The sequence below is a fragment of the Chiroxiphia lanceolata genome, chromosome 4 (assembly GCF_009829145.1).
Source record: "Chiroxiphia lanceolata isolate bChiLan1 chromosome 4, bChiLan1.pri, whole genome shotgun sequence".
NCBI classification, from domain to species: Eukaryota; Metazoa; Chordata; class Aves; order Passeriformes; family Pipridae; genus Chiroxiphia; species Chiroxiphia lanceolata.
Genome location: NC_045640.1, coordinates 39591707 through 39603826, shown reverse-complemented (window position 1 = coordinate 39603826; position 12120 = coordinate 39591707). Strand labels below are relative to the sequence as shown.

General features: G+C 42.9%; 2 protein-coding genes across 12 annotated transcripts in view; one reads left to right on the top strand and one right to left on the bottom strand.

Annotated features, from left to right (window-relative positions):
• Nucleotides 1-5572, bottom strand: part of NEK1 (NIMA related kinase 1) — a 46081-nt gene extending 40509 nt beyond the window's left edge. For 7 of the 10 annotated variants that reach the window (XM_032685164.1, XM_032685171.1, XM_032685169.1 and 4 more), the window contains exons 1-4: nt 5212-5451; nt 2384-2532; nt 2211-2307; nt 104-201 (exon numbers count right to left, since the gene is read on the bottom strand). In XM_032685164.1, the coding sequence (XP_032541055.1) occupies nt 104-201; nt 2211-2307; nt 2384-2500 (312 nt within the window). In that variant the 5' untranslated portion in view covers nt 2501-2532; nt 5212-5451. The other 3 variants (XM_032685166.1, XM_032685167.1, XM_032685165.1) reach the window with 3 other exon arrangements.
• A 123-nt stretch (nt 5573-5695) lies between these two features.
• The window catches only part of CLCN3 (chloride voltage-gated channel 3), a 72878-nt gene continuing 66453 nt past the window's right edge, over nt 5696-12120 (top strand). For both annotated transcript variants that reach the window (XM_032684831.1, XM_032684833.1), the window contains exon 1: nt 5696-5812. The gene's annotated coding sequence lies outside the window, so the exon portion shown is untranslated. The remainder of the gene's footprint in view (nt 5813-12120) is intronic.

The window sequence follows — 12120 nt, the reverse complement described above, 5'->3', positions numbered from 1 at the left end:
CCTTTTAGATTAAGCAACCACACCTACAAAGTGAGCCAAAATAATTTAAAATTCACGAAAAAGTATCGTGCAACAAAACACTATAGCAGTAGTTTGCTGTTACCTGATCTTCAGAGAATAATACTCCTTTCTGGGCATTTATCTTTTTAAATAGGTCTCCTCCTTCACAGTAATCCATCACTATGTAGAGGCAGCCATTTTCTGTAAAATAAAACAAAGAATTTAAAAGAGACAACTAAAAGACCCATATTTACATAACTTTCTGAATATCTTCACTACAGTCACAGAAAACACAACAAAAACCCCCAACCTTTTCGCATGCAGCTTCAGATATAACTTGTTAGTCCATAAATATTATTATTATTTTGAGTTTCACAACCTATGTTTCCTATTTTTGGTAACATCAGACCATTTTGAGATACGGAGAGAAAAAAAATTACATCTGCTGAACCAATGCCCCAAAATGGCATTTAAAACCACCATGAAATTAAAGGTGCCACTTTATGAACCCAATATAAAACCATCTTCAAACTGCTTTCAAACATCCTATAAGTCCCCTACCCTAAAAATAGAGATCTTAAGTTCTAATTTAGGTAGTTGCCTCTATTTGCCTTGCTCTTTCTTGGAGTATTACCTGGACTAGGCATTACTCTAAGTGCAAGAACATGAAAATCATCAGCTCTCCTACTAGACGTGCAGTTTATTTCAGAGCCTGAAGAACAGTAACAAAACTTCCAGCAGACAATGAGAGATGGAAGCAATTATTTTCTCATTTTTCAATGGAATGTGGGGAGACTTCAAAAAATCCTATGCAAGTTTCCAATAGGAGATACGATGATATATATTTCATTCAAAGTTACAGATTTGTTGACCAATGCAATCTTTCCAAGTTATTGATGAAAAAACAGGTTAAGCAGAACCAAATTGCAAGTTGCCAAAAACATAAGAACTATGTTCCTCACATACTGGGCATGATTTTGAGAAGAGCTAAATAATTGCAAAAAAAAAAAATCAATCACATGCTGCTCGAAATAAAAGTTTTTTATTTTATGAGAAAGTTAAGCACTTAAACTCTTAATTAAAATCAAGAGAATCATCTAGGTCACTTCAATTTCACTTCCACAGAACACTTCTGAAATCTGCCTTTCAAAACACTGAACCCTTACAGCTGTATCTCAGTTAAGCTTTATAATCAGTGTTATTTTAAAAATGATCTCAGAAGTCTGGATTTCTTGCAGACCTGTTGCTGAAATAATTCCCTTATTTTTAAACCGAATCAGTATATTCAAAGGCAATGTGTTTTAGCAGTAAAGGTGCAACATGAAGTCCTGTGAATTATGGACTGCAGGGTTGACCTTGTAAGAAATAAGCAGTCTTAAAAAACAAGCCTCTAAGACAAAGAAGGCAGAAGCATGGATTTATAAACAGAAGACTGTGGTCATGTAATATGATTACATAACAAAAATCTAATTTAAAGAACGGAGAAAATAAAAGTCCCCAGACAAAAGATACATGAAAGTAAGCAGAAAGGAAGTAAAGGAGAAGAGAGCAGTGTCCCTAAACAGTATTTCAAATAATTTTAGAGTGGTTTTAAATAATATTTTAACGTATATGACAGGTTTTTGGAATCTTTTATTTATTCTGCTCATTTCCCCAGCCATTCACTGTGAAGACAATGCGGAATTATATTTCTCCTTCCTTCATATCTTGATGAAGTAAACAGTCCCATCTATTTTTCCAGCTCTGAAAGCAATTATATGATTGCAATTACTGAAGACTGCATTATAAGACAACAAACTCAGACATGAAACTGCTCTTGTTGGGTAATCAATGCCCAAATTTAGACTGTACTCATATTTAACCTACACAAGCACTCCAATTGCTAGGGTACATAAAAGTATTCCAGGAGACTTATGCTCTGGAGAAACAAGAGAATATCTTTCATATAAGTATCAAACAAAATCAAAGCATGTAGGAATAATCATGAATACCTCTGTTTATTTGTTGCCCTTTTTTTCTAAATTACACTTTAAAATGTGCATTGGAATTGTGAAAAAAAATACAGTGGAAAAGAACTGAAATAAATAATAAAGGTATGAAAAATACTGATTAAAGAGAGGAAACACAGACTTTTAAACTAAATGCAGTAAATAGTGTAAGAATTGGCTTACTAGCATTACTTCAGATTCTACTGTATTAGTTAATCTTACCTTCAAATGACTCCCTATAGAGGACAATATTCGGATGTTTCATGTTAGCCAATACAGCAACTTCTCTCCTTGATTCTTCTCTCTCCTTATTTGACATCTTCAGAAGGAAAATAATGATTTTTGAGAACAGAAATACAAAAAGAATGGATCAGGAATGAATAATAATAACTCACCTTAGAGATGTTTATTTCTTTAATAACATACTGTTGGCCATTTTCTTTAGCTTTGACAAGTATTGCTTTCCCAAAGGATCCTTCTCCAATCTTCCGTACTTTAATATATTTATCCATAGTTATCTTCTTAAGGCATGCTTACTTGAGTACTAGGCAAAAAAAAACCCACAAAAAAACCACAACCCAGATTTAGTTAGGTGTAATTAGTCATCTAGCCTGACAAGTCAGGCTACATTTTTTTAATCAAAACATTAATCCATTTGTCTCCTCAGTTGCTTTTATGGAAATCATCTACTCTTAGTCTCAATTCTATTTTAGTACAGTTAACTCACTTTGGGCCAAAAAGGGCTACATTTCTAAAACCTGTTTAATTTTTCATTTTGACTAAAAAGGATGTGTTCTGTCTTTAAATAAAGTAAGCAGTCGGTGCTATAGCTTCTGATTCAGCTGGCACGCAAACATCATAGGGACTTATAGCACCTGGTCAACAATCCTTCATTCCACTTTACTTGGAAGAAATACAACAGGGGCAGAAGGAATCCCTACATGTTGTTTCTTAAGAAGCACTAAATCCAGTACTTTGGAAATCAGATGCTATATAGAAGAAAAAAAATGGACCAAATTCAACAGATCCCCATCAAGTTTAGAATCGTTATTCAGTACAGCAAGGTGTGCCTTAAAGTCTGACTGAAAGACTTTTTTCATGTTGCAAATAAATTCATTACAAAATAGTGAGAATCATTGTTTTTAATGTACTATCTGACCATTCAGACTACCTTCTGAGATCAAATGGAGCACTCAGCTGAATGTAGATAGTGTTTAAGTTTCTATATTAAAAACACTTTAGTAAAAACAAGAGACTAGGGAGCTACATGTGGAAGCTATTGCTAGTGTCAGAACAGCAAAGAAACTTGGCAAAACAAAGACCAAAGCAAAAAAATGGCAAAACAAATTCACAGTAGACTAAAAGATCATATTTTTTACAGCAGAACTGCCACACCCTGAGGAAGTTTCCATAAGCTGAAAAAGACAAATGGTGCCTATGCTTTTCTGCATCCAAGCCTCATTTGCAAGCACTAGCAGCATTTATGCTTTGCTGTATCCAGCTTACTCCCAACAGGAGATCCTAGTAGCTTAGATCCATACTTCACACACATTACAGGTCTCACAATCTGGATCTCTCCCTTATTTGGGTTCATTTTTTTCCCACAGAGTAACCGCACACTAGACACAGATGCTGCTTAACAGAATCCATACCATGAAAGCAGACTAAAATGAATAAGCTTGACTAGAATAGAAAGACAAAAGAGATATGAAGCAATCTGTTCTGCAAAAGATACGGGAAACCTACTAGGACTAAGTATAACTACCAGGAAACAAAAAAGTGAAAATTACAGACTTGCAATGTCTTAGTGAGAGTTTTTTCTTAGACACAGTTTAATCTGAAGTTGCACTTCTAAATATAAGAAAGACTTGGTATTAACTTCAGTATTCTCTTTTGGGCGACAGTAAAGTACAGCAGGTGGGACACAGTTTGAACTTCACATGGCTTTACTGAAGTTCTCTTCCTTCTCCTGCTTTCTGAAACAACCCGTTGTTCTACAGCTAAACTAGCTGCACTAGGCGTAGCTCAGGGCTGCTACCGCATGCTGCTCCGTGCAAATACAAATGGTCAATAATCAGCCTGCCTGCAGTTCAGCAAAGGGCGTCTATATTTTCTATGAGACAGAGGTCTTATTTTTACACGTGACAAGGGAAAAAGCGGCGTCTTGACAAAGGACATCAGCGCCGACAGGGCGTTGGCTTTTCCAGCCCTGGACAATAAGTCATTTCATCCACCACGGACACGCAGGAAAGCAGCAGAAGTCACACTCCGCGACAGCCCCGCCGACCGGAGCGCACGGCCAGGCCAGGGCTGGGCCGGGCGTGCGAGCAGCGGCGCGGCGCGGTGCGGTGCCCGCGAGCAGGGCAGGGGAGGGCAGGGCAGGGCAGGGCAGGCCCCCGCTCCCCGGCCGGGCCCCGCCAGGCCGCCGCCCCCGCACAGCTGGGGCAAGCCCAGCACCGGGGCGAAACGTGCGGCCGAGAACCCCTCGCCCCAGGGCGGCTGGGAGAGACTCCGCAGGAGGACAGCCCCACGCCCCATCTCCGCCGTGCCACGCCCCACCACAGCATCGTCCTGTGCCCGCTCCGTGCCCGTGCCCGTGGCCGCCCCGCCATACCTGCCCGCCGCCGCCACAGCCAGCCAACCTGGCCCCGCGCCCGCCAAAGCCCCGCCCCATCCGCCCCTATTGGCGGCTCCGCCTCTCGGCTCGGCTCCCATTGGGCGAGCCCGCATGGGGGCGGAGCCGCGGCCCGGCCCGCCCTCTCCGCGTTAGCGGTGCTTCACCCTGGTAACGCGCGCTGCTGGTCACGTGACGGGCGGGGCGCGCGAGGTGGCTGTCAGCGGTTTCGGGAGTGAAAAACCAAAAACCAGCTACAAGTGTTTCACGAACGAACCTACCGCGACCCGCAGCACCGCACAGCCCGGCACCGCCGGTACGAGTCTGCCCACGGACAGCCCCGGGGCAGGGTCCGTAGAGGGACGCGCGCCCCAGCGGAGCTGAGCGCAGCGCTCACCGGGGCGGGCCGGGCCGGGCCGGACCTGCGGCTCCTCCGCTCCCGACCCCAAAGCGCCTTTATGGCACCTACGGGCAAAGCCTCCAGATTCACAACGCACTTTCTCAGTCCGACTGCCTCGATCCATCACCTGGTGCGCACAGTTCTTAGCCTTGCACAAATGGACCAGCGGGCATTTTCCTTGGAAAAATAATCCACCCCTTTCCCTTTACCTGCCGCGCTTTTCTAGAACCTGCCTTCTGTCACTGTGTGCTAAGCTAACCCTTCGCTGGCCTCAGCGCCTCGGCTGGCAGAGCCGAGCAGTTCCGTGCCCAGCCCGACACCTGTGTTTCCTGTGCAGGTAAAACCCTTATGCCCTCGGGGCCCCGCAGCGCCTGGCGGTCTGGAATTCAGAGAGCGTGGGTTCAGCCCGCAGCCGAACGACGCCGCGATGTGCCCAGCACCTCCCTCCCTCCTGTACCTGGGAAACCGCCTCCTCCCCGTTCTAAGCGCGAGGCTGTCCTGCCTCCCCCCCGGGCGAGCTGCACCCCGGCACCCGAGCGCGGCCCGCGCCGCCGGGAAGCCGCGCCCCTCGGCGGGCGGGAGCGGGGCCGGCCCCGAGCCGGGCGGGCCGCGGGAAGCGGAACCAGCAGTGACGGCGCCGCTGACCCGCCGAGCGTGCGCCGTGCGAGCCCCCGCCCTGCCCGCGCCGAGGGGGCGGTGCCGGCGGCGGAGCGGCCGCGGCTCCGGGGCCGAGCCCGTGTCCCGCTGCCGCTCGGAGGGAGGATGAGCCAGCGCCTCCCCGGGGAGCAGCGGGCGGCGCCGCCTGCGCAGGTACGGACGGGACGGGACGGGACGGGACGGGACGGGACGGGGGAGGGCAGGGCAGGGCACGGCAGGGCAGGGCGAGCTGGGCTCTCCCGCGGCGTGGGAGCGAGCGGGGCTGAGGCGGCGAGAGGAGGAGGAGGAGGAGGAGGAGGATGGGGATGGGGAGGAGGGGAGCGGCTAGCCCGCAGCCCTCGTCCGCGGGGCGGCTCTTGCGCCCTCGCCAGCGAGATGGCTCCATCTCGCAGTCGGGGGCGGGAAGGGAGAGACGTGGTGGTTCCCGGCGGACCCCTCTCCTGGTCCGCCCGCCTCCCCCGAGGGCCCGGGTAAGGGAGGGGTGGCCCGAGTGTTTACACGGCGTAACCACGGCGTGCCACCCCATCCCCGCGTTCCTCTGGGCAGCTCTCGTGCGCGCACGGAGAGCGAGGGGCTCTGCGACTGGGAAGGTCCAGAGTCTCCTCCCCACTTAACCAGCGTTGGAAGGATTATTCCGCTCGAGTTGCTCGCTTTATGCTGGTGGTACGGGTTTGGCTAGTAGGGCCGCTCTTACACAAGGGGTGAGATAGTGGGCTCTCTCCTTGGAGCCTCTCAGTTAAATGAGAGTGCAGATCAGCGAGTTTAAAACTGAATATGGACCGCATTCTTTCATATTGTTTTCCCTACTTGTCCAAAATCTTTCCCTTCCCTATCCAAAAACGTGGGAATGACTGTGAAACAAGTGTATATAAATTCTCACCTAAAATGAACGTCTGAGAGTCTGACAGTGGAAAATTATGTGCTGATAGTGAGCTATGTTCAGTGTAGCATGGTAAATTTGCTGTGTCACACTTAAAATACTAAACTAAATAGGGCCTTACAACCAAATAAAATGTTTCTGGTGCTAAACTATGTTAGAATAGATGCTTAAATACTTTTGGCAATGTATCAGTAATGGTAATCGTCTGGGTGTTAGGACTTGCACCTCCTCTTTGAGATTGTGGGACCTCTGAAGTTTATGATGCAGAGTTTTGAAAGAAATTGTCAGGTGTATTGGTGCTTTTTGCTTTCAGATGCTTTTCTTTCTGGTGGACCTGTGAAGGGTTTATATTCTGTATCCCTTAGCAACAGATGCTTCTTTGCAGATACAGCTATTAGAATGAAGGATGTGTTGGTATGACAGATTTGAAAACAGATAGTCCTCAATACTGTTTCTCTATTTAAGGAAATGTCAATAAGCTGTAATGTAAAATTAAAAAAAAAGTGCATTATAGGACACGTACCTTTGTGAAGTATAACAAATAAGTCCCTAGAGAACTCACCAGCTGCCATCATTTTTTTAAGATAAGTCTTTCACTGACTAACTGCCTTAAATTTGATGTCTTGTCTCTTTCATTGGCAAGCAGATGTAAACTTGCTTCAAAGTTGTCAAAATGAGAAGGAGTTCTGCTATGGGAAAACTGCAGGTAGCTTGAAACTCATAGCTTGAAACACAATGACTCTGCATCTGTCTGCAACAACTGTGAAAATAAAACTTATACAGTGTCCAGAAAAATGGAGCTTGTCTCTTGCTTGCTTCTGTTTAGTATTGGTATGTCAGTCCTAAAATAGTAAATATCATGCACATTGTGTATTGTAATATTTATAGAAACATATTTTGCTGATTGTATGATTCCCAAGGCTGTCTTTGCCCAAATTTTTAGTGTCCTCTCTCTGTAGTTTTCTATGCTACTATTCTCCCTGTGGTGCATACTTGCAAGTTAAAGTAATCCTAGGAAAAATACCTTCTCTCTCCTAATATTGATTTGTAATAAGAACAAACCTATCCAAATTCTTGACTGGGAAAGACACTTGAAGCTGTTGGTCTTTGCTCTTTGTGACTGCATCGCTCTGAACAACTTTATTTTATGCATTTTTCTCTTGATTATGTTTGTACTTCTTCTTGTACTCTCTTCCACATCAAATGTTTGTAGCAAACTGATGTTTAAATGCAAGTGAGAACCCACTGTGCACTGGTTATTCTATGAACACATGGGTCTAGCTGTGTAATATATGTTCTTCTGTTCACTGGATATACAGTTTGGCTCCCCCTCCCTCCACTTTGCTTTGGGGTCTCCATATGCGTGTATCTTACCTTGGCATTTGAACAGCAGAGTTGCATTCCTTGAGTGAAAGCTCTAAAGCTGGGACAACTGTTCCAAGTTCACAGCCATTGCCAAAGGCATTCTAGGAACATTCAGATATTTTTTTCCTGCCCTTATTTAAGTGACTTCATACACGTGGATAGGTGTAACTGTGCAAATCAAGTTTTCAGGGTAAAGTCTTATAATAATTTGGAAGTAGGGATATTTTTAACTTGGTCATACTAAAAAAGTAGAATAGAAGCCCTACTGCTGAGATTTGTGCCAGAAGTGATAGTGCCAGTTTAAGTTCATTTCCTAATTCTCAGACTAGTTTGTGTGTTCCTAAATTTCTTACTTTGGCATCTTGGCAACAGCAGTAACCCAGTAACTTCCAAAGGTTGTCAGCAGTGGCAGTAATCACATGCATGGAACTGCTTACATACCCTCCTTGCTTATTTTCCCAAAACTAAGATTTCAGTTTAATACCTGTGAGCTTCAAGAGCAAGTTCCCAATCCTGTCCTCCTTGTGTCAGCCGTTCCCTTATGTCATAACCTAAAAGTGCGGGTTCTGTGTTGGCTGAGTTCTAAAAGTTGTTCAGGTGTCAGGCCAGCTTTGTACCTGTGCTCATGAACGAGGAGGCTCTGCAACAGAGTAATTCACGCTTGTTTGTATGCTGAGCTTGGAATATTAGAAAGTTGACAATTACAAATTTTTATAGTTGTTAAACTTGAAACTTGGGTTTGAATTTTGGTAGCCTTTATAAAATCATCTGAGAGAATAATATCTAGAGAAAACAATACTCATTTAAATTGATTCTAATATGAAAGAGAGTTATAAACAGATAAAAGTTTGCTGGGACATGTGCTTTGCTTTAAAAAGATAGAAACTGAAAAATGTAAATTGTTGAGATAGTGGTTATACTTAATGATCTGATAATATCTGTTATTATGGGAGAAGAGAGTTGACAAAGTAATTCCTAGGCTTCATGCATAATAGGAAGGATTCTAGACAAAGCTGTTAGAACGGTTGCAAATCTGTTTACGTCTGGAGTATCCTTATTAGTTTGTATTATGTAGTAAGTAGTCTTGAATATATACTCCTGGAAATGAATGTAAAGAAGAAAATTCATAATTTCATAGTGGGTACCAGCAGTTATTTTTGTTGACTTGCAGAGAGTCTAGTCAGCTGTTTTCTCCTTCAACTTTTTAGGCATTCAACCGTTTTTTTTGTTAAGCATTTTCCTTAGGCTTTCTAGTTACAGGAGTGGACTATGCTTACTTTGGGAGGGTAAGGAGGAATAGTAAAGAAAAAAGTGAATTAAGTTTAGTCCTGAAGCACAGACCCTTTAATAAAAATAACCTTTGCTGTTACTTTTTCTTATGTTTGCTATATTTTGATAAATTTCTCTAAAAAGTTCAGAAAAGAGAAAATACTGAAATGTGCATTTTGCATGTTCATACTGCAATAAAGTGTAATGAAGAAACATTTCCTAATTGTAATAGCAAAAATGGCATTTCACTTCAGTACTTTGTTTAAATTCCAGATAGAGCTACTGAGGTGACTTAATACTTTGACATCCTGCCAGTTAAAATTCAACTACTCTGTTTCCTGAAAGAGAAGTTTATGTTTGAGTTCCTTCTACTCTTATCTCCAAATTAGTGTTCTCTGCCAGATTTGTTGGATTTTGATGTTATCTTCAGTTCTTAATCTACTGCAACTTTCCCCCTGAGTTTTCTGCTATTAATTTGTCTCACACATGTGTTGGGAAAAAAAAAATCAGTTCTCCCTATGCTTCTAAGACATTCATTTTCTCAGTTTGAAAATTTCCAAAGTAGGTATCTGTAGGAAAGGAACCTGAAGTTTTCTTTAATTGTTATTTGACTTTTTGCTGTTTGTCTTGCAGAAAACTTTTATTCTCATGTAAAAAACTACAAGAATATGTAAACACTTTAAATTATTATCAGTTTTATAGACTTAGCAGTTTTCTTCTGTTTTGTGCTGAGATGTGAATATTCTTCTAACTTATTTAGTAAAGCTTTTAAGACAGTTGAGGAGACCTAACAATCTGTGTACTGAGTATATATGTTGTTACCCTTGTTAAAAAATTGTCAATGTTTTTCTTGTTCTTTAACAAATTTTAAAAATTGTTTTGGTTCTTTGGATGAGTAGAGGATGGATTATTTTTAATAAATTTTGTCCATGAACCCAGTGAACTGACTAATCTCCGTGGTTATATAACACTTTTAAGATAACTGACCTTCTTGTTTACTCTGTTAGCTAGAAGCCTTTTAGTAAACTATTGGTGATTTTTTTTCATGTTGTTGTAATATTAAAAATCTTACATGAACACAATTTCTTTTTTTCTTGTAAAATACCCACCTTGAGTCTTGCTTTCAACTTGATACCACTGTTGAACAGTAAATTTCCCCCTGGACTCTCCTACCAGAAACTTGTCTACCATTTGTAGACCCTGATAAAGTACATGTAATTTTAGAAGCTGCCCTTGCCAACTACTCAAGTAGGTTTTACAGCTGGAGAGAAGAATATTCAAGTGAGGGGAACTTGCTGTGCATTCAGAACTGCTAGCACACTTGATTTACTAAATACTTTGCTTTTGGTGGTGTTATGCATCTAAGGCTTCACTGCCTTTTGATTTTTTTTAATCTCCTTTGGATAGAATATTGTGTATATTGAAAAGCAGAAACAATCTATTAACAATCTGTTTATTAACATCAGAGTTTCACAGTTCTCTCTGAAGAGATTTATATATTTATTTAATCTTTGAAAATGACCAAAACAGCAACCAGTGATGGTTGGCTGTGCTGTTTTTACACGTTTGTGTAGTCCAGCCAAGAAGGTCAACCATGAGGCAGATCCAGGTGTTGATTGCAGATCACTTCAGTCCTTCCTCACCTTGCTGTCTTAACACTGTTGCTTGAGAGGATCCAGAGCAAGAAAAAGAGCAACCCTGCTGTCAGGGCTCCTGGCCTGGAGGTTTAAATAGGTTGTCAGTTTATCACTCTCTTACTGTGATGTCCCACCCTTAAGGGGAAGGAAGCACCCAAGATTCAGGGATGCCCATTGTCAAAAGGAATGGCAAGTCAGAGGGTCTGCAACCAATCAAAAAGTTTTATTACTAAATTACACACTTGGCATAAAAGTTGATATGTTAGTCCCTGACCTACTATATTAGCACATGGCATTGAGTTTTGGATGAAGGGGTAGGGTGAAAGGGAAGAGAGGAAGGAAAAGATGAATTAAAGAAAGAAAGAAAGGAGAGAAGAAGAGGTCACTAGTCCTGATTCCAACGTCGGTCCAGCTGATGGGATATTCAGGGTCCTAGGGGCTCCACTTGGGCTTGGTGAGGGTGCCTTTCTATACAAAGGTTTCCCTGCCCTGAAGATAGGTTTCTTGCTTTCTGTGCAAATTAGCTGTCATGTGCAGTCTGTTCTTTCAGACTTGTGTGGAAATGGCTTGGAGGGCTTTAGGGGGGGGGGTCTTGGTTAGTCTTGATCCCTGCCTGCAGTTCATGCCCACACCTTGGCCTCATTCCTGTCCTTGCACAGTTGTGCTTATCTCCAGGAACTAGAACAAGGATGTTTGTCTTGGAAAAGTGCTGCCCCACCTCTGCGTGGCCCCCTTCTCCAGCCACATCTTGGTCTTTCTCACAGCTTATTAGTACCAACAATCCTTGTCTGTTATTACTAGCTGTCTGTCCTTGGTTGGCTCCACAGCCATCCTTCTATCAGTGTTTGAGGCATACACATTAGCCCCTTATCTTCTAGGATTCTACCATTACATATACCAAGAAAAATGCCCAGCCGTTTTTGGTGACCAAAATCTTGTCACTTCTAACACTAGTACAATGGATGTGTTCCTCTTTAGCTGGTGTTTTTTTCACTCCTTTGAAGCTGGAAAATCATTAGTAGGGAAAGTAAGGACCATGAACCACCAGGGGTCCCCACAAGATTTCACAAGCAGTGGTCCTGTTCTTGTGATGTGTTTTGGAGAGGTCTATGAGATTTGTTCCTTGATCTCAGAGGCTTTAATGAGTCTGTAAAGAAGTTTGAATGCAGTGCAAGGACCTTAAAAATCTGTGGCAGCTGCTGTTACTGAGAAGATGCTTAGAGTTATACTGGGGATAGTGGTGCCTTTTCAGGTTCTAATTTGACAATCCTGAATTATATTGAACTTGAATGAAATTATCTGAAAAATAC